A 22,067-nucleotide genomic window follows, 5' to 3' on the forward strand; every position below is an offset into this window, starting at 1 on the left:
CCTCCCCTCCCCTCCCCTCCCCTCCCCTTCTCCCTCCCTCGTCCCCTCCCCTCTATTCCATTCCCTCCCTTCCCCTTCCCCCCTCCCTTCCCCTCACTGCCCTTCTACTCCCCTCCACTCCATTCCCTTCTTTTCCCTTCTCTTCCCTTCCCTTCCCTCCCCTCCCCTCCCTTCCCCTCCCCTTCCCTTCCCTCCCCCTCCCTCCCCCCTCTCCTTCCCTCCCCTCCCCTCCCTTCTTTTCCTTTCTTTATTCCTTTTCATTTCGTGATGGAGATGAAATCCCAGGTCTTGCATATCCTAAGCAAGTGCTATAACATTGACCTTCATCAACAGCTAAGTTTCTAGTTCTTAATACCCTAAATAATTGTTTCTGATTATATTTTGGGTATCAAAAATATGAAATGTTTATTTATCTGCTTTCTCCCACTCATCATTCCCCTCTGTTTTTGGTTTCAACAGTTACCTGTTTCACAATGGACTCACTTATTGCAGCCAATACCAAATTTTGCTTTGACCTTCTTCAAAAGATTAGCAAAGATGATTACCATAGAAACATCTTTTTCTGCCCTCTGAGCCTCTCAGCTGCCTTTGGCATGGTCCGCCTGGGAGCTAGAAGTGACAGTGCACACCAGATTGATGAGGTACGTGTCCCTGAAGGTGCCACATGGGGCTCTGGGGTCCACATTCAAAATCAGCTAATCTGACTCTCTGGTGAGCTGAAGTTACTCACTTGCCCACACCTTGGGCTTGGGATGCAACTTTCAGGCTTCATTGCTTCTAGGCAGCTTCACCACCCTTCAAGCTCCAAGCTTCCATGTTTCTTACACCATTTCCCTAGTCTCCTCTGCCTGACAGCTTTCTCATTCGTTTTTGTACCTCTCTATGTCTTTTAAAAAATATTATTTATTTATTTATTTGAGAGAGAGAGAGAGAGAGAAAGAGAGAGAGAGAGAGAGAGGGACAGAGAGAGAGGCAGAGAGAAGGAGAGGAAGAGAGGAGATTGAGAATGGGCACACCAGGGCCTCCAGCCACTGCAAAGGAACTCCATATGCTTGTGTCCCCTTGTGCATCTGGATTATGTGGGTCCTGGAGAGTCAAACCGGGATCCTTTGGCTTTGCAGGCAAATGCCTTAACTAAGCCAACTCTCCAGCCCTCTCTCTGCCTTTTTAAAGAATATATTTTTTTTATTAGAGAGAGAGAAAGATGCAGATAAAGAATAGGTGTGCTAGGGCCTCCAGCCACTGCAAATGAACTCCAGATGCATGTGCCCCCTTGTGCATCTGGCTTTATGTGGATACTGGGAAATCAAACCTGGGTCCTTAGCCTCTGCAGGCAAGCACCTTAACTGCTAACCCCAGCTCTGCCTGTCTTTTTATATAACAGGTCTCTTTATAATTATTGATACCAATATTGCTTGTAGTTTTCAATATGTGTTTGTTTCCTCTCTGACTCATCCTGCTAATTACATATGTATTAAAACTCGGATTAAAAATTTTTTTGTTTGTTTATTTATTTGAGAGCGACAGACACACAGAAAGAAAGAGACAGATAGAGAGAGAGAATGGGCACGCCAGGGCCTCAAGCCACTGCAAACAAACTCCAGACACGTGCGCCCCCTTGTGCATCTGGCTAATGTGGGTCCTGGGGAACAAGCCTTGAACCGGGATCCTTAGGCTTCACAGGCAAGCGCTAAACTGCTAAGCCATCTCTCCAGCCCAAAACTCAGATTTTTAAAAATATTTTATTTATTTATTTATTTGACAGAGAGAGAGAGAGAGAGAGAGAGAGAGAGAGAGAGAGAGAGAGAGAGAAGGAATGGGTGTACCAGGCAGGGCCTCCAACCACTGCAAACAAGCTCTAGACATGTGTGCACCCTTGTGCATCTGGCTAACGTGGGTCCTGGGGAATTGAACCAGGGTCCTTTGGCTTTGCAGGCAAACGCCTTAACCACTAAGCAATCTCTCCAGCCTAAAATTCAGATTTTTAAAAAATTATTTATTTATTTATTTGAGAGCGACAGACACAGAGAGAAAGACAGATAGAGGGAGAGAGAGAGAATGGGTGCGCCAGGGCTTCCAGCCTCTGCAAACGAACTCCAGACGCATGCGCCCCCTTGTGCATCTGGCTAATGTGGGACCTGGGGAACCGAGCCTCGAACCGGGGTCCTTAGGCTTCACAGGCAAGCGCTTAACCGCTAAGCCATCTCTCCAGCCCTTTTTTTTTTTTGAGATAGGGTCTTGCTGCAGCCCAGGCTGACCTGGAATTCACTATGTAGTCTCAGACTGGCTTCAACCTCATACTGACCCTCCACCCTAGTGAGTGCTGGGATCAAAGGTGTGCACCACCACACCTGGCTAAAACTCAGATTTTTATCCAGTGGCAAGAAACCTTGGTTCTCACAGGACTTTTTCATTTCGTACATTTTGTTTTCAGAAAACCCTTTTGGCTTTTCTTTTGATAAGCCTCCGGGATACAGAAACTTGGCAACACTTCCCTGAGTTCCAAAGCGCATTTGCTCCTCTCTTGCTCTGTGACAGCTGCACGTGCCGTTTCCAGTGGTCGTGTGTGCCAAACGCGGTCGCCCGGGGCCCTTTGAGAATTCCAGGCAGATGCTATTTCTCAGCTTCTGAAAAACTCATACTCTCCCTGATGCTCCATGTGGAAAGCCAAACCCCGACGATGGCCCTTGAAGGTCTAGGGATCCACATCCCCAGACTACCCTGTGGCCCCCATCCCTTGCTCTCCCCTTTCCTCCAGGCTGTCAGTCAGTTTGGCCAATTGACTTTCTTGGGTGGGAAAACAGCTTCTGCTTTGGGAATTTTGTTTGGGTCCCTTTGCCTCATGGCTCTTCCCTCAGATACCCAATTTTCAGTTTAATTTCTCTTTCAGACTTTGATGAGTATTTGCCACTTTTTTTTTTTTTTTTCCAAGTTGGGTCTGACAATGGTCCTGGGTGACCTGGAGCTCACTCACTCCGTGAGGCCCAGGTTGGCCTCAGTTTCCATGGCAAACCGCCCTGCCTCAGCCTCCCGTGTGCTGGGATCAGAAGCGAGCACTGCTGTGCCCGGCCTCGGTGGGCACCGCTTCTAACGAGCCCACGTTGCCTTGCCGACACGTCCCACCCAAGCTTGTCCTCCTGTTAATGAGTCTGGCCACCGTTTCCCACGCAGTAATTTCTACCACGATGGAAACAGTAATCAATAACTACATGTTAGTTTGTACGTACCCTATCCTGGCATCTGATCTCTGTGAGGGCAGGAATCCTTGTCCTGCAGAGGCGGGTGGCATAGAGTAGGCATCCAATAGGTACTTGTAGAATGAAGGAAGGAAGGTGACAAGAACAGCTTCGCAAGCAAGCTGTGAGCCCCCAGCTGCGCCTGACGCTTCCTCAGGCCTATTGCGCTGCGCAGAGGTCAGGTGTACGTGAGGCTGCTGTCAACGCTGAAGTCATGGTTTCAAGGCGGAATTCAAGTGTTGGTGGTCATTACACGTCAGGCGTCTGGGTCGCCCTGCTTAGTCATGACTTTCTTCTTCTATCAGCAACACCCAAGGTATAGAGTCTGCTTAACATCTGGCCGTTGGCTGTCACCTGCCAGCACCCTGGGCTTGAGCAGTGTAGGACGCGTCTCTCTTCTCTCACTATCTTTGAGGCTCTGGGAAGTCTGTCTGCCATCCTCACAGCCTTGGTTTATTGGAAACTCTAGATCAGACTGTCCAACACAAATATAATGCAAGCCACACATACACCGAAAACACCTTTGGTAGCCACATTAAACATTTGAAGAGATACTAAATTCAATAATATGCTTTCCTGAATGCCACATTTTCAAAATACCGTGTGAATATGTAGTCAATCTAAAATTGTCACGAGGCATTTAACATTATTTTCCAGACCAGCCTTAAGATCTCGAGTATATTGCATTCTGACAGTTAACTGAGACCAGGGATGGATCAGTGCTTCACAGTGCCACGCAGGCGCGGGCCCTTCTGTTCTTCTCTGCTCTTTAGTTCAACTATCTTCATTCTTAAATGCAACCACAGGGGGGGAGTGGCCCTCCGTCATTTCCCCTCCTTTCTGTCTCATAACTCAGGAAAGGAAGCATCCATCCATTGAACTCCTCTTGCTGGCTTTGTTGATGGTATAGTCCCCGTTAGTCACGTTTTAAAAATGTTTCAGACTACCTGTTGTCTCAAAGGCGCTATTGCATTATCACACAGGTACTACATTTCAACGAGCTTTCCCACAGTGAAAGCAAAGACTCTGACCCTCCTTGTGTAAAAAGCAAAAAAGAAGTGTCGCCCGATAGCTCTCAGGAAGGGCAGAAACAAATGTCAGCATCTCAGGACCAGCAGGTGAGTGACCACTCTACACTGTCCACTTAGCAAACTTCTGACTCGGCCTGGATGGTGGCTGCTTGTCCTCAGACTCTGGAATTACTCTGTTCGGGCCATAGTGTCCTCAGATTCTAGGCTGATTCTGCCTGGTCTATAGTTGCTGGTTGCTTATCCTCAAATATTATGTGCTGGCTGTCACAAATAGGAATAATCTCTTTGGCTGTGAGTTAATTTCCTGCTGAGTTGATCTGATGTCTTCTCAGGATTAAGATATTGATCATAGTCCCGTTACTCACCTGCTTTTGTTGGCCATAGGTCTCTAGGATGGAGGACGGTCGATAGTGAAGGGCAGTAAGGGCCAGGAGGCACTATGGACTTGTGGCCCTCCTTTTGTAGCTTACCATGCTCTATTTTGTACTTAAATCTGTATTTTCGATTACATCTTTTCTTGTTTTAAATTGCCTTCCTCTACCATCCATGACAACCTATTAATGGGTCCAAAATATTCCGTAGGTTTTGTGAAGGGAGTGAGGTCCACTGGGAGGTCAGCATACAGTGACCACTTCGTGTCTTGAAGACGGCATTCCCAAGCACTCCTCCTGGTCTTTGGCTTTTATGTCCTTCCTGCCACCCCTCCCGCCATGGGACGGTGCGGTATAGAGTTCTCAAGGCTGGACACTCAACTCTCGCTTCTTTCCAATGCTTTGACAAGTTTTGAGTCTCCCTCACAGTCAGCCCATATGAAAAGGGAAACGTCTCTAAACAAGAGTGAGAGAGCAGAAATTCAAAGGCACAAAATGTTAAATATTTAGAGGGCAATTTGGCGGGCATAATATAACCATTTAGCCAAATAGAAGTAACTTCCTCCTAAGACCTGTGACCGTCCTGGCCATAGGCTGACCAGGCTCTCAATATCAGGCATGCATTCTCCCCCACGGAGCAGGTCTGAGCTCCAATCACAAAGCAGTTGGTTACTTCCAGAAGAGACATGCTACTGTTGTGTGACTGAGCCATCTTGCCTAAGTGGCCAGGTGTGTAGGGTCCACTGTTGGCTAAGACCACTGATGACTTTTCTTCCCTAGCAGGCTGCATAGCTCTTTCCAGCACTGTGACCATGAGGCAGCAGGGAGAAGGCCTGGAGAGAAGTCTAGTTTGATTTCTCAAGTGTCCTGAAATGGAAGCACATGGTATTTTCAGCATCAGAGCCTTATCATCTAATCCTAGTGGGCAACCAAGGGCCTTGGCAGTAGTCTGTATTATTTTGGGGACCCCAGGTACCTTCCTGACCAACAACTCACTGGGCGGTGTCCCACTTCTAGCACTGAAATTTTTCTGTAACAACCTATGACTTCTGGGCACTTCATTTGCACACTGCCACAGGGTGCTTCTGCCCCAGCTGTCCTTTATCTCTCTCTCTCTCTCTCTCTCTCTCTCTCTCTCTCACACACACACACACATTAACATTAGCTACATAGGTTTCCATATGGCTTAGTAATAGCCTCTTTAATTTCTATTAATCCTTCCCTACCTCCTAATCTTTTCCACCCACCTCTCTGCCCCCCTTAAACCATTCCATCCCCCCTATTATTTTTTAAAAATTTTTTAAAATTATTTTTATTTATTTATTTGAGAGTGATAGAGAAAAAGAGGCAGAGAGAGAGAGAGAGAGAGAATGGGCGTGCCAGGGCCTCCAGCTACTGCAGACGAACTCCAGATGCATGCGCCCCCTTGTGCATCCGGCTAACGTAGGTCCTGGGGAACTAAGCCTCAAACTGGGGTCCTCAGGCTTCACAGGCAAGGACTTAACCGCTAAGCCATCTCTCTAACCCCCATCCCTCCTATTATTTTTTATGGCTGTTTCAAACCAGGAGCAGGAAAGACATTCTCCAAGTTGAGTGTTTGAGAGAAGAATGAAAGGTTATTGGCTTTCTGATTGTTTTGATCCCTCAGAAAGCCATGTGCCTCTAACTAAAAGAACATGTGAATTTCAGAGTCCCTTATGGGCACATGAGCTGCCAAGGGTACCACACCTCACTTTCTATTTCCAGCCTGCCCCTTCCCCTATGGGCAATGAAAAGAAGTGACATCATCTCAAGTATCTCTGCTTTGAGTCTGTGAAAATATCCCCCCTTTCAGTGGTATATGACATCCTGTTTCTTCATTTGTTAGGACAAATCTTCAAGCGACAACAAGCTGCTCAACTGCTACTTTGGAACACTTCTATCTAGGTTAGATCGGGCCAAAGAGTACTTCACGCTAAGCATGGCCAACAGGCTTTATGGAGAGAAGGAATTCCCGATCTGCCCGGTGAGTTGCCCATGTCTGGTCACTAAGGCTTCTTACACTTAAAAGTCAGCAAGCAGGTGAATGGCTTGCCTCCCAAAGTCCATAGGCCTTTAAAAACATAAAATTATTTCTGAGAAAGAGAGATGGGCACCAGGTCATCTAGCCACTGCAAAAAACTCCAGATGTATGTGCCATTCTGGGCATCTAGCTCGAAGTGGGTACTGGGGAATTGAACCTGGGTTGTTAGGCTTTGCAGGCAAGCACCTTAACCACTTAGCCATCTCTCCAGCCCCCTCTCTGTAATCCTTTTTGATAGGCCAATGGCTGTGGACTAGGTGGAGTGTGTCTGGAACCTATATCCTTCTGTCCAACACGTTTGCGTTCTTCCATCCAATTTTCACTCTAGTCTAGAAGACCGTTTGTACGGGGCACAGAAAGAACCACACAAGTCATAGCCCTGTGGAGCACCAGTGAGGATGGCGTGGCATCCTTGTGAGCGTCTTTCCCAAACCAGGTGTCCAGCACGTGTATTGTGTAGCTTTTCTGCTTATTGGCTCCCCTCAAGGAGCATCTATAAAATCCTCTCTTATGCCACGGTCAGGTGTTCCTCTCTGCTCTGTAGGAAGTGTAGGATGTGGCGGAAGGGATCGCGCTGAGAGCAAAACCCACCGGCCTTGTCCCTGCGCGTAAGCAGCTGTTACCTGCAGCTGGATGGCCTCAGCCTGGGCGCCAGTTACCTTTCCAGTTCCCAGAACGTGGCAAGCGCCAGGCAGTGACTGTGAGGAACGGGACTGCCACACACATGCAGCTCTGCTGGCAAGAGCTGGGCTAGTCAGGGGCGGGGAGAAATACCTTTCTAACCAGGTAAGTTCTTTTACAAGGGGCAAGGTTTTCAAATTAGATGTACAAAGCAGATTTTAAAGATCTCAATTCACATATATAATTTATTTTTTGTATGTGTGTATATATGTGTGTGTGGTATGATGTGCCGTCTATGCACATGTATGTGCAGATATATATATATATGTACATATACATGCATCCACAGGTCAGAGGAGGGCTCCAGATGCCCACCTCTCTTTTATTACCTTGAGACAAGGTCTTTCCCTCAGCTGTATTGTAGGTCAGTGTCCCAGGCCTTCTCCAATCTCCCCTCCCCTGCTGCAAACTGGGATTATAGGCTTGTGTGACCACACTCAGTTATTTGTTTATGTGGCTGCTAGGGACTTGAACTTGGGTAGTCTAAGTCTCTGCTAGGCTCTTATCCTGCTTTTTTTTTTTTTTTTTTTTTTTTTGGTTTTTTGAGGTAGGGTTTCACTCTAGGTCCAGGCTGACCTGGAAGTTGCTATGACATCTCAGGATGACCTTGAACTCACAGTGATCCTCCTGCCTCTGCCTCCCCTCCCAAGTGCTGGGATTAAAGATGTGCGCCACCACGCCCAGCTTAGGCTTTTATCCTTTAGTGGCAAGTGCTCTTAATCACTAGGCCATCTCGTTAGCCCCCAAAATTCATTTGCTAAAAGTGTATGAATCAATAGTTTTTTTTAAAATATATTTTATTTATTTGACAGAGAGAAAGAGGGAGGGAGGGAGGGAGAGAGAGAGAGAGAGAGAATGGGCGCACCAGGGACTCTAGCCACTGCAAATGAATTTCAGATGCATGCACCACCTTGTGCATCTGGCTAACGTGGGTCCTGGGGAATTGAACCCGGGTCCTTTGGCTTTGCAGGTAAATGCCTTAACCACTAAGCCATCCCTCCAGTGAATCAATAGTTTTGATAGGGTATTATTCATTCAAAAATTCTAGTGAGCACATATAATACAGCTGTTCATTGTAACAATGTTAAGTTGATAGTTCAGTGGCATTAAATTCACCACATGGTGAGTTTAATATATCAGCTTCTGTGAGTTTTTCTTTTATCATTATCATAAAAAATTCCATAAGCATTAAGCAGAGGTTTCATTCCTAAAAAAGAGAAGTATTTTTATATCCAAGTCTTCCAAGTATATCAGTATTTGTCTTGTGATGATTCTGCAAGAAGATTGTGGAGTTAAGCAATAGGATATCTTGTAGGAATATCTCATGCCACTTTAACTATAGATTGCTTCATGAATAATGTTCCATGTCTGACTGAGTTGTCTAATTCAGACTGGGAAGGGGTTGATTTGCATCTGCTTAGCAATCACTTGAGACACTCTTGTAAGCAAGGTGAGGTTTTTTAGTGTCTATCTATCTGAGGTCGTAGGAGAGGGAAAAAAGCCCATAGCTTATACTGCCTACTTTACATTTGGAAATTCTTGTGTGTACAGGTGCGTGTGTGTGTGTGTGTGTGTGTGTGTGTGTGTGTGTGTGTGTGCAGAAGACAACCTCAGGGGTCATTCCTTAGGCAGACTTCATCATTTAAAAATATTTTTATTTGTTTTTTATTTGCAAGGGGAGAGAGAGAGAGAGAGAGAGAGAGAGAGAGAGAGAGAGAGGGAGAAAGAGAGAAAGAAACACAGGCATTTCAGGGCTTCTTGCCTCTGCAAATGAACTACAGATGCATGCACCACTTTATGCATCTGGCTTTAAGTTGGTACTGGGGAATTGAACCCAGACCTGAAGGATTTGTAAGCAAGCACTCTTAACCACTGAGCAATCTCCCTAGCCCCCTCCACCATTTTAAAAACAATTTTATTTACTTATTTGCAAGTAGAGAGAGAGAGAGAGAGGTGAGGAGTGAGTAAGGTGGCATCAGGACCTGTAGTCACTGTAAAATGAACTCCAGATGCATGTGCCACTCTGTGCATCTGGCTTATGTAGACACTGCAAAAGTGAACCTGGGCCATAAGAGTTTTCAAGAAAGCACCTTCAACTGCTAAGCCATCTCTCCAGTCCATCTTCCACTATTTTATTTTTTTTGTGTGTGACTCATTCTTTTATTGGCCTAGAGTCCACTGAGTTGGCTAGACTGACTGGCCAGTAAGCCCCAAAGACCTTAATTCTCCCTTGTGCTGGTTGTACAAATGCGTGCCACTGTAACTGGCTTACTTTTACATGGGTACTGGGATGGAACTCAGGTCCTCATGTTTGAAAGGCAAGCACTTATCTCTTGTTTCTGTACTTCTTTCTCTGCTTGCAAGTAAATAGAAAAGAATCAGCTTTCTTTCTTTCTTTTCCCTTTTTTTTTTTTTTTTTAAGATGCTGGGGACAGATTGTTCACTCCTCTGGTATTAGGTGACCAGACACATCTATTTCATTGGTTTCTTGTGAATATTTCATTATCCAATCTTAGCTTCTCTGTATGACTTTGTTGGACTTTTTCCCATTTATTTTCACTTAAACAGGAATACATAGATGGTGTGATTGAGTTTTACCACACGACGATTGAAAGTATTGATTTTAGAAAGAATACTGAAGAGTCCAGACAACGGATTAACTTCTGGGTTGAAAGTCAATGTGAAGGTAAGAAAGAACAAATCGGATACTTATTCCTTTCCATGTCAAAGAGACCCAGATCACCGAGCATTCTGGTTGCTATTTTGGGGCCAGATGTTCACATTCGTGACTGTTTTCCCAGCTCATTTCTAGTAGTGTCATTAGGACACACAGGCATTCCTATGGCTTGTTACTTTTCTACTCCACCACAAAACAAAGGTGAAATTCCTTCAACCAAGCACAACGCTGGCAGGATGCCAGCTCCTTCCCTTAGCTGCAAAGGGTTAGCAGCAAGTTATGACTGAGAGCAGTTCCAGCGACTCAGAGGGACATGGAAATAATCAACCTTTTAAAAAATCCATTTTTCACTGGATATATAATATTTTCACCATGAAGGAGGGTGTAGAGGTAGTGATGGCGTTTTGAGTTAAGTGTAAATGGAGTAATGTTTCTAGAATAAGTCCCTTCCAGACTGTCTGGATCTCAGCAAGATGCAAGTTGTAATGAACATGAGGTCATTCTGTGTGAACATCGCCTCCTAAAGTGGGCATTTATTCCTAGTCACACAGAAATATGACCCATGTTCATATCTGCTTGCTGGCCACCTGTTTGTGCCATGGACCCTTCACCCAAGATCATTTATCTTCAGCTACATCTTACTCTTTAACTGTCCTTCTCAAATTATATTCTTAGTCTAATACATTTAAATGGCTGTTCCAAACAACATGTGAGTTGTTGTTTTCAAATATTATTTTTCCTTGCCAAATACTTATACCTTGCTTGTGTAAGAGTCTCATTCCAGAGATGTTTTCATTAAAAGTGAGTCTGGGGCTGGAGAGATGGCTTAGTAGTTAAGGTGCTTGCCTGTGAAACCCAAGGACCCATGTTTGACTCTCCAGACCCCATGTAAACCAGATGCACAAGGTGATGAAAGTGCGCAAGATCTCACATGCTCACAAGGTCCCGCATGGTATATATGTCTGGAGTTCAATTACAGTGGCTGGAGGTCCTGGCACGCCAATTTTCTCTCTCACTCTCTTGCTGTAGCTCTCACTCTCTCTCTTAATGAAAAAAAAATCCAGGGCTGGAGAGATGGCTTAGTAGCTAAAGAACTTGCCTGCAAAGCCTAATCATGTATGTTGAATTTCCAGGTCCCATGTAGCCAGACACAGTGACACAAGCGTGCAATATTGCACATGCACTCAAGAGAGCTGCAGTTCATGCAGCATCACCCACGGCACACACTTCTGGAGTTCATTCACTGTGGCTGAAAGGCTTTGGCGTGCCCATTTTCTCTCTCTCTGCTTCTGTTCCTCTCTAAAAATAAAAAAATAAAATTAAAGCAAGCCAATCTATTGGACTTGCCTCAAAAAAATCAAACAAAAAATAAAATAGTGAGGGCTGGAGAGATGGCTTAGCAGTTAAGGCACATGCCCGCAAAACCTAAGGACTCAGGTTCGATTCTCCAGGACCCAAATGCACATGGTGGCCCATGGAACTGGAGTTCATTTGCAGTGGCTAGAGGATCTGGTGTGCCCATTCTCACACACACACTCTCTCCCTGTTTTTATATAAATTTAAACAAAGTGAATCTGAAACTAAATGAAGCTAAACTTGAAGGCAGTTAGTCAAATGCCCTTAAAGTTGGTGCCTACTCTGCATCATGACTAAATGATAGAATAGGAATGAGAAAATTGTTTGCTTTCATAAAATTCCATGATTCTCCAAAATGGCATTTTCTTCTTTAGTATACAGAACTATATACTCATGCACAGAATTGTTCTTCCTGTAGAGGTTCTGAGGTTTCATTTCAATATTTTAAAAAGTATTTTATTTATCAAGAGAGAGAAGAGAAGGGGATGGAGAATATGTGCATGCCAGGGCCTCTTGCAACTGCAAACGCATTCCAGATGCAGATGCCATTTTGTGCATCTGGCTTTTTGTGGGTACTGGGTACTGGAGAATCGAACTCAGGCCTTCATGCTTGGCAAGTAAGCACCTTTAACCACTGAGCCACCTCTCCAGCCTCTTATTGTTCCTTTGGCTGCTATAGATGGTCACTATCACTTTGGGATCACAGCAGTGGTGGCGGCAGCGAATGTGTCTTTGTCTATGGATTCCTGCTTGATGTCTTCTATGCAATGTTCATTTGAAATCGGAGTTTATGTTCTATTCAAATGATTGAAGGCTCAGCCTCATTTAACAAAAATAAAGAGTACATTTAAGTGCGCTCTTTGATTAAATCATCATTCGAAGCTACAAGAGCAGCTAGACTGTTCTATATTGATGGGTAATTATCCTCTAAATTTGCCTTCACTTAATGGAAACCTATCCAAGCATATGTGCTTTCAGTAATGTTTTACATAACGACTAAGTAAACGGAGCAACTAGACTGAACTTATAGCATGAGAGTGAATATTTTATGGACAATTTTCATATATGAAGATAATAATACTTGATCACAATTTCCTGCAAATACCTTTTTTTTGGGCCCCAACTTTACCCATCCCCCTCGCTGCACTCCTTCTTTCCAGTAAGACACTCTTCTTCTTTTTTTTTTTTTTTTTTAAAAGATTTATTTATTTTTGTTTATTCGTGTATTAGAGATAGACAGAGAAAGACAGACAGAGAAAGGGGGGGGGACAGAATGGGTGCACCAGGGCCTCTAGCCAGTGCAAACTAACTCCAGACACATGTGCTCCTCTGGCTTAAGTGGGACCTGGAGAATCGAACCTGAGTCCTTAGGCTTCATAGGTAAGTGCGTTAACCACCAAGCCATCTCTCCAGCCCTTCTTCTTCTTTTTTAATTAAGGAAAAGTTTAAAAAATTTATTTTGAGAGCCAGGCATGGTGGCACATGTCTTTAATCCCAGCACTCTGGAGGCAGAGGTAGGAGGATCACTGAGAGTTGGAGGCCACCCTGAGCTTACAAAGTGAATTTCAGGTCAGCCTGAGCTAGAGTGAGACCCTACCTTGAAAAATTAAAAAAAAAAAGTTTTTTTTTTTTTTTTTATTTAGAGAGAGAGAGTTAGAGAAAGAGAGAGTGAGGATAGATGCACCAGAGCCTTCAGCCACTGCCAGCGAACTCCAGACACCTGTGGCCCTTGTGTGCATGTGTGACATTGTGTGCTTGTGTCACTGTGAGTCTGGGTTACGTGGAACCTGGAGATGTGAACATGAGTTCCTAGGCTTTGCAGGCAAGCTCCTTAACCACTAAGCCATCTCTCCAGCCCAAGACCCTCTTCTATTTTGATGACTTTTTTTTTTTTGTCCTCTTCCATCATCCACGTTGAAATGTTGACAAGGTCACTTTTGTGGAGATCTTATAGAGACAGAATTAGCTGCTTCGAGGTCATAATGTGATGGTAACCTCACATATGAAAGGCTGTCTCAGAGTGCTCCCCACCAATCTGGCGCTTCCATTCTTGATGCTTGCAAATTTACACATGAAAATGGTGTCATTTTATTCTATGTTGTGGCTTAATAAATGTTCATAGAGTACATATACCACATTCTCTTGATCTGTTTGTAGACATCTCAGCTGGTCCTGTAATTTGGATTCTTTTTAAAAATTTTGTTTATTTATTAGATAGAGAAAAGGGGAGAGAGAGAAAGAAAGAAAGAGGATGGGTGCACCAGGACTTCCAGCCACTGGAAACGAATTCCAGACACATGCGCCCCTTCCACCTTGTGCATCTGACTAATGTGGATCCTGGGGAATCAAACCTGGGTCTTTGGTTTTGCAGGCAAATGCCTTAACCTCTAATCCATTCCTCTAACCCTGTAATTTGGATTCTTAATTTTAAATTTGACTCTGAACTCAGTCAACAAGAGAGGGGCCTAGACTTGTGCTCTTTATTTCCTCTCATTTTCTTGTATATTCAAATGTATGTTTAAATGTATTCTTTGAGCCATTGTGAAGTTCAAAGCTATAAGGGCTACTAGAGGGTTATGTATTGATTGGGGGTGGTGCACTGGCCCCTTCACCTTGTCTCCCCCTAGTGTTTGGCTGCATCTTGACCATGTCAGAGGCTCAAACCATCTCAAATCTTATATTTTATGGAGAAAATATCCAGTGGTCTTGTTGGCAGTTCCCACAAAAGAGGCAAGAGATAGGCCCCTGATTCTCTAGGTGGGCTTTAAAGAGTGCACCCTTCTTCGGATCTCAATGTTAGCAACCTTCAGGGTTAAATCAAACTGCTGGACCTAGACCAGGGCATTTGTTGATGACTAGTGTGGAGTTGGAGATATTCATGCACAATGACAAAGTTTGGAGAACCCTAGAGCAAGGTGATGCCTGCCTGAACATCGGACAAGAACCGGAGTGGAACGGTGTGCACGCCATGAGAGCCTCGGAGGAGGAGTTGACTCACTTTGGTTTGCTTTCGTATCTGGAACCCCGCTGTCTGCTTCTGTCTTCCTCCATGTGGAGGCTTCCTCGTCCTGGGGGACATCTTCAGATCCCCAAATATTTGCACTCCCTTCTTCTACATGCCACAGAATCCCCAGTTTGTTTATTTATTTAATTTACTGGAGACAGAGAAAGAGAGAGAGAAAATGGATGAGTGTGTCAGGGCCTCTAACTGCTGCAAACGAACTCCAGGAGCATGAGGCACCTTGTGCATCTGGCTAACGTGGGTCCTGGGGAATCGAACCTATGTCTTTGGTCTTTGCAGGCAAGTGCCTTAACTGCTAAACCACCTCTCTAGCCCAGAATTCATACTCTTTAAACCTTCACTAAACTGTCAGAATGAAAGCAATTCATTAAAGAATTATTGACCAAACCTGAATATCAAGTTTCTCTGTAGTGTTACCTCCTAGAGCATTTTGAGTCAGCACATTGCATTATTACCAGACTTGAGTACATTTCTCCTTAAGGTAGAAGAAGCATCCACTCAAGTGATGGGTTAGATATTCTAAGGCACAAAAGGATGGCTTGAAATGGACTAGCCAATCAGGCTGTGATACCAGAGTGTTTCCTGTTGTCCTTAGTTCTGTGTTCTTGTGGAGGGGCCCCGAAGCTGGGCCAAGAGATGAAAAGCCCCCAGTGCCAATTCTAGCTGGTCTTGTTGCTTTTTGGCCATTTGCCACCTCTGATTGGCTGTAGCTCATGAGGCTATACAGAAGAGACATCTCCTCCTACTTCTATGGCCTATGTGGGTGAAATTAAAGAGGGTGGAGACCCATGTCCCACTTGGTTGCTCCTTCAGGTGAAGCAGGAGAGTTCCCTCTCCAAACTCCCCTTCCTTCTGCACTTCTACCTGCTTACCTCATGAACCCCCTAGAGTTTTTTTTTTTTTATTATTAGTTATGTACATACTCAGTGTGTAAACAGCACATGTTGGTACCATCCTTACCCTCATCCCTGTTCCTCCCCCTGAAGGGACTTCCTTGTTGGGTGAAACATTCTCTAACTTTGGACAAGCTAAGTGTCCATGGATACTTTTGATGTGATACATCATCTGGCACCTTCTCCCTAGGTAAAATCAAAGATCTGTTCAGCAAGGACACCATTGATAGTTCCACTGTGCTGGTCCTGGTGAATGCTGTTTACTTCAAGGCCAAGTGGGAGAAAAGCTTTGCCTGTGAAAACACAGTGGATGCACCTTTCTCTCTAAGTGAGGTACCGTACCAGACCCAGACTCTTCTAGAAAGTCCACTCATCCTTTCCACAAGTAGTGGATAGACTTAAGCTTTCACCTCACATCTGTGTTATAGTTTACAATGATAACAGGAGCATTTAGTGATTAACAAAGGCCAGCATTCAAGGTTCACTTAATATTTATTTATTTGGAGAGAGGGGGGTGGGACTGAAAATATGGGCATCAGGGCTTATAGCCACTGCACACAAACTTCAAACCCATGGGCTACTTTGTGCATCTGGCTTTATGTGGGTACCAGGCAATTGAACACAGGTCCTCATGCTTTTCAAACAAATGCCTTTATCTCCCCACCCCCACTGAACATTTTGAATTATCTTGGCTATGATATACACAGTTCAGAACATCATGTACCTTCTAAGTATACATAATCTTTTAATAAAATAAAAATGCATACAAGTTGGGTGTGGTAGCACTGCTAATATTTAGGAGGCATAGGCTGGAGGACTGTCACAAATTCAAGGACAGCCTGGTCTCTGTAACCAAGTGCTAGGCTGCCAGCAATGCACAGTGAGATCCTATCTCAAAGCAAAATAAAACAAAGCAAAACATAACATTACATAACAAACATAACATAACATAACATAACATAACATAACATAACATAACATAACATAACATAACAAATATACTTAAAAAGGAGAGTAGCCTCTTCATTCTGCATTTACTTCCAATCTCACATAGCCAGCAAGTAGGAGGATTCAACATCTCCACTAAGAAATTTCTCTTGTTTCTGACAGTTTTTCCCCTCTGACCATCTCCTCACAAGACATATCCTGCCTCCTATATGCATGTGTCAGAACCTCAAAACAGTCCAAGTTTATGAAAGTGGTCTGGGGTATTTTTAGCAGTCCTCAGAGAAGAAAACAAGACCAGCCAGGTTTCCCCTGAACGCTATCCTTCCAGTATTTCACTCATTCCCCCAAAATGCATTGTGAAATAGGCATTATTTCCACTTGGGATTTGAGGGAAAAGATGGGAAGGCTGTTACGAAGCCATGAATGAATATTCATATCTGTGTTAGCCACATCTCCAGCCCCATATTCTAAGACAGTTGGCTTAGAGTTGGAGGAAAGAGCAGTGATTTGATACCATGACTGGTTACTAGAGACAAATTTTTATCAGAAGTACTGAATGGCCTCATCTGTGGATTGGTGACGTCCCCACCTCAGTAATACTGTGAAGTTAAAGGTTCCCAGTGTCTTTTCCTGTATAGGAAGCCTTTGTAAGAAATCCATTATCATTTAACTGTGGCTTCTTCTCCCTTTGGTGCTGTGGGACATCATCCAGACCAGAGGAGACAGAGGTGAAATAAGGCCATAGGGAAGGCACTGGAGATGGAGAACTTTCTAAGCTTGCCTTGGCTGACCAGGGTGTGGGGGATGTTTGCAGAGAAAGTCTACTGTAAGTCTTGAGAGCCAAAGAAGTGATGAAAAGCATAGGGAGATAAGGTCTTGTCAAAGGAAGGGTTAGTGACTGGTGAGCCAAGGACGTCTGAGGTTGGGTTACCTGGCATGGCTCAGGACGTCTGGTATGGAGCCTTCTTGTATTAAAGAAGCCTTGATTTCAGGGATATTGTGTCAATGGGCATTTGTGACTTCCTTGCTATCCCTTGCAGAATGAAAAGAAGACCGTAAAGATGATGAACCAGAAAGGCCGGTTTAGAATTGGATTCATCGAGGAGCTGCAGACGCAGATTCTGGAGATGAAGTACACCCTGGGACACCTCAGCATGTTCATCCTGCTGCCACCGTGCTCAGAAGACAACATGAAGGGTCTGCGAGAGGTGAGCGCCTTTCCTTCCGGCCTCTGCACGAATGCTGCGTTCCTGAAGGACCACGCTAGCTAGCATCCCATCCATCATCCCAAGGAAGGGGGATAGCTCTTAGAGATACCAGAGTACATAGGAATTGAGATGAGATTAGACATTTCTTTCTTACTTGTTTGGAACAAATGCCAAAAATATTAGGAGTTTTTGCCCTTAAATATGCAGCTTTCTGTAATCTTTTTTTTTTTTTTCCTAGACCAAAGAATCTGGGTGCTAGGTAGGTTGAGAATAGCTTTTCCTTTTCCTTATCTGTTTTGACTTCTGCCTCTGCCTCATATTATTTGACCCTAGTATAGTTAAAAGCTCTCAGTTGCATTCTATTTTTGAGCACATGGTCTTTGACAATAGTGAAAATACTGAAATACCAATACTATATGCTGTAAGGAAGAAATTTATAAAGGCTGGGAAGGGAGGGAGGGAGGGAGGGAGAGAGAGAGAGACACCAGTATAATAATTAAAAAAGCAGTATAACTATTCAAAATTTATTGTGCACTAATATTATTTTAACATATGTTAAGTACATAATACATTATTTTGTTTAATTCTTGGAACAGCCTAATTATAATATTTCTGTTTTGTAGAAAAGGAAATGTAACTTCCAAATGGTAGGACTCCTCCAAGCTCATCCAGCTGTTTTATTGGTTTTTGAACATAAACTTTTATCAAATGCCAGAGTACAGAGGGACTCCAATTGTCCTACAACTTCTAAATAGGAAAGAGGTTTACTCAGGGGAGAATTAAATGAAGTGAGAGTATTTTGAAGTTTACAGAACAACTTTGGAAATTACACATAAATAAAATGGATTCTGGCACTTTGAAGTTATTGGAACAATTTTGCAAGCTTACGTATGACCATAAATATTATTTTCTTCCTCTTGTAGCTTGAAAACAAAATAAGCCATGAAAACATATTGACCTGGAGTAGCTCAGAAAACATGTCCGAAGAACCAGTGGACATTTCTTTCCCTCAGTTTATCCTGGAAGGGAGCTACGATCTCAATTCTCTTCTGCAAGACATGGGCATTGTAGATATCTTCGATGAAACCAAGGCTGATCTTAGTGGAATCTCTCAAAGTCCCAACCTATACTTGTCTAAAATTATCCACAAGAGCTTTGTGGAGGTGGATGAAATTGGCACACAGGCAGCTGCAGCCAGCGGGGCTGTTGCTGCAGAAAAGTCACTTCCATCTTGGGTGGAGTTCAATGCCAACCACCCTTTTATCTTTTTCATCCGACACAACAAAACCCAGACAATTCTGTTCTATGGCAGGGTCTGCTCTCCTTGAGGTGGGAACACTGGTTGGTATCACACGGGCACTGGTGTTTTCGCACATATCTAAAGCTGACTACTTTCTGTTACCACCACCCACTCTCTTCCTCTTGCCACCAGCCCGAGTGTTGTCTCCCAGTTTTCCCATCACGTGGAAGCTTTACCATGTCTGTTTGTTATGAAGCACGCTTGCTGTATCCCTAGCCTTTACTGCCCTGCATATTCAAGCTGTAAATCCATCCTCTGTGATTTGGAGGTCAACACAGTGCAGACTGGCATTGGTTTTATCTTGTTACCTCCATCCTCATGAATAAGGGAACATAGGCTCAAAAGCAATTTCTTTTCTGCTGACTGTAAATAATATGTTGCGTGAACTATGAAGGTGGGGACTTAACAGGTTTTCTAGCACGAATTTAGACCATGATCTTATTTTGACCGGTCCTCCTTAAGATTCTATACATTATCTAATACATATTTATCCCCTCAACACCTCCCCAGTTTTCCCCTTGAGCTGAGACAAGCCAGAACTCATTGCTTCATCCATAATTGTTGTTTACTTCTTTTGCTTGCATAGTATTTTTAAAATCACAATATCATTAACCCGAGACTGTGCCAACTGGAGCAGCTGTGTGGGAGGCTGTGCAGTTGGCCCTGTGGATTTCTTTGCCTTGTAGCTGAACGCCAACACCTAATGCACCTTCCTTCCATTCCATTATGCATGCTGTTCTGTCTTCCTAAACCTGCTCTCTTGTCTTTCTGTTTTTACTCAACTGAATGAATACAAACCTTTTTATTCAATAAAAAAATAACAAAATGCATTCCCAAACATGCATATCTGTTACTGAGGTTTGAAGTATACACACTTATTATTTAATTTATGTTTTCACATTGTAATGTAGCATTTCCTTCCATGAATTATTATTTATCACATAAGTCAAAGTTTTCGCTATAGCTGAGTGAGAAGAATTTAAGAAGCAATTAGATACACAGTCATGGAGCTGAGGGGAATCCACACACCCTTTGCTGAACACAACAGTTCTTTTTTTCTTTTTGGCTCTATATTAGTTTTATTTTCTCCTTTGCACACAAACCTATATTTGGAGAGTCCTCTTACCATGCTACAGACTAATCGCAGGGATTTATACATGCTATGGAAGTGCTTTACCATTGAGCTATATCCCTAGCCCTAGAGAAATTATTAACAGGAATTAAAAGCCATAGACTATGAAGCTGCAACCTAGCTAGGGCACTTAGTAATTGTGTGGCCTGGGCAAGGTACATAGTCTTTTTGTGCTTCTGTTTCTTTACCTTTAAGACAGTGTGGTGGTAACTGGCTACCCGTCCTCATGAATGATGATTAAGTGAGTTACCGCCACTCCCCTGCCTTGAAACTGCAAGTTTTGAACTAGTCATCTCATGTGCAAGGTGAAATAAATGGGAAAATTATAGGGTCATGGAAAAATGCTAAGTAAAGAAGGAGACATTATGCTATGGACACAACAAAGAGACTTCATAAAATAACCTATAGAAAGTAGTGGAAAAAAAATTAGGACACCTTTGGGCATGCGTAATGCGATTTAAGCAGACACGGCTTCAATAGGGTTGGAATGGAACTCCATGTTTAGTAGTCATGCTTAATTGGCACATTTAATAGGATTTAGCTGGACGTGGCTTCAATGGAATTGGAACATAATTCCATGAAAACACCATGCTGAGATACAAGAAGAGTGCAAAAACTAAAATTGTTGTAAAAGACTTTAAATAGACATTAATGGCCATCAACCAGCAAGAGGAACACACTGGAAAGTTTTATTTTGGAGGAGAGCAAACTTGAGAGTTCCTTTTGGAATGGATAGGAAGCAGGAAGAGGAAAGTTGTGGACATAAAGAGAAAACAGGACGTGAACACAGGACTGTGGTACTCCTGAAGCTGAAAGCTACGTCAGTCAGCGTGGAATGAACAATGAAAGAAATACCGGAAGACCATTTTTACAACCTGGAAAGTCACTTCATTATGCTCATTGATGTCTAAGCAATAGCAATAAAATAAAATAAAATAAAAAAATCTGACATACCAGGAAACCTTACAAACAAAAGTCTGAGAAAGTAACTGTGTTAAGATCTGAGCAGCTAAGAAATTAGCTTCTATAGAAAGGATAAACAGCATGTAGGTTGGGCTGAGGAGATAGCTCAGTGGGTAAGAGCACTCGCTGTGCAGGCGTGAGGGCCGGAGAGGGTTTGAGATGATCTGAGTTCACTTCCCGCACCCAGGGAAACAGCTGCGCACACCTCCAGCCTCAGTGCTGTGGGCAGCAGAGATAGGCGAATGCCTGAGACTTCAGCTCCGGGTTCAGAGGAGAGATTCCATTTCAAGGAAACATGCCGATGAGCTGGTGGAGATGCCCCTTGACATTGTTCTCTGACCTCGACGCAAGCACCACATTTCCTACAGCACACACACACACACACACACACACACACACACACACACACGACTGACACATTGATTTTGTTTTAAATTTTGGATCACAATGGAACTGAGTCTACTGGCTTGCAGAGACAATATAGCATTCAAGCATTTCATAGTGAAGTTGATTTTTATGCGTAAATCAAGAGAAAATTATTCTCTGAGGGAATGCTGTGTCTGTCCCTCACATATGTTTAATCTTCAGCACCTGAATCTGTGCTTTTAACATCTCAGGAGTTAAAATTAGATGTGCATTGATTTGAGTAGATCTCAATGCAGTGAAGGACTCAAAAATCCAGTAAAGAAATTCCTTCTGGAAAAAAAAAAATGTCCTCAATTGATGATCATAGGAAGATGAGAAATTCCTTATTTAGCATTCTTACCATGCCTAAAAATTGTGGCAGCTACCATCTTTCCTGTTAGTACTGAATATATCCATGCATATGGATATACACATTGGAGGTCCAAGGAATTGGGACGAGTTTCAATTTTCAGAACTAGAATGAAACCACAAAATCCCTGGATTGGAAAAGCAGTAAGACCTACCTAATAATTACTGTGCTTACTTTAGACCATCATTGGTGGCCCTCCCTGTGTGTGAAGCCATTAGCCCATTACTACTTTCAGTCACCCTGAAAGCTGGGTGACTATTCTTGATTCATGTTGAACAGATTAGAAACTGAGGCACAGCAAGATCAGGTGACTTGCTTTAGGTCACCCAGGAAGCAAACATTTGTAGTGGATTTGAATCAGCTCAGCTATCTGGCTGCCATCCAGTTGACAAATAGCCATAAAGTTGCACAT

General features: G+C 43.6%; 1 protein-coding gene across 2 annotated transcripts; it reads left to right on the forward strand.

Moving 5' to 3' along the window:
* Positions 1-473: 473 nt before the first annotated feature.
* Serpinb12 (serpin family B member 12) lies at positions 474-18,975 on the forward strand. Of its 2 annotated transcripts, none has more exons than XM_004654795.2 (7): positions 474-641; positions 4,220-4,354; positions 6,506-6,643; positions 9,950-10,067; positions 15,520-15,662; positions 17,318-17,485; positions 18,409-18,975. In XM_004654795.2, the coding sequence occupies exons 1-7, from the start codon at positions 474-476 to the stop codon at positions 18,811-18,813; spliced, it is 1,275 nt and encodes a 424-aa protein (XP_004654852.2). In that variant the 3' UTR covers positions 18,814-18,975. The 2 variants fall into 2 exon arrangements, with proteins under 2 accessions (XP_004654852.2, XP_012803466.2); XM_012948012.2 differs by having other exon boundaries at positions 4,220-4,294.
* The last annotated feature ends 3,092 nt before the right edge of the window (positions 18,976-22,067 follow it).

The sequence above is a fragment of the Jaculus jaculus genome, chromosome 15, assembly GCF_020740685.1.
Source record: "Jaculus jaculus isolate mJacJac1 chromosome 15, mJacJac1.mat.Y.cur, whole genome shotgun sequence".
In the NCBI taxonomy this organism is placed as follows: Eukaryota; Metazoa; Chordata; class Mammalia; order Rodentia; family Dipodidae; genus Jaculus; species Jaculus jaculus.

What these genes read in the sequence shown, in the direction of transcription:
- Serpinb12 (XM_004654795.2), top strand. Translation starts at nt 474, where the DNA reads ATGGACTCACTTATTGCAGCCAATACCAAATTTTGCTTTGACCTTCTT. An exon ending in AGGAATTCCCGATCTGCCCG is followed by an intron (nt 6,644 to 9,949) that starts GTGAGTTGCCCA and finishes TCACTTAAACAG; the next exon opens with GAATACATAGATGGTGTGAT. An exon ending in CACCTTTCTCTCTAAGTGAG is followed by an intron (nt 15,663 to 17,317) that starts GTACCGTACCAG and finishes TATCCCTTGCAG; the next exon opens with AATGAAAAGAAGACCGTAAA.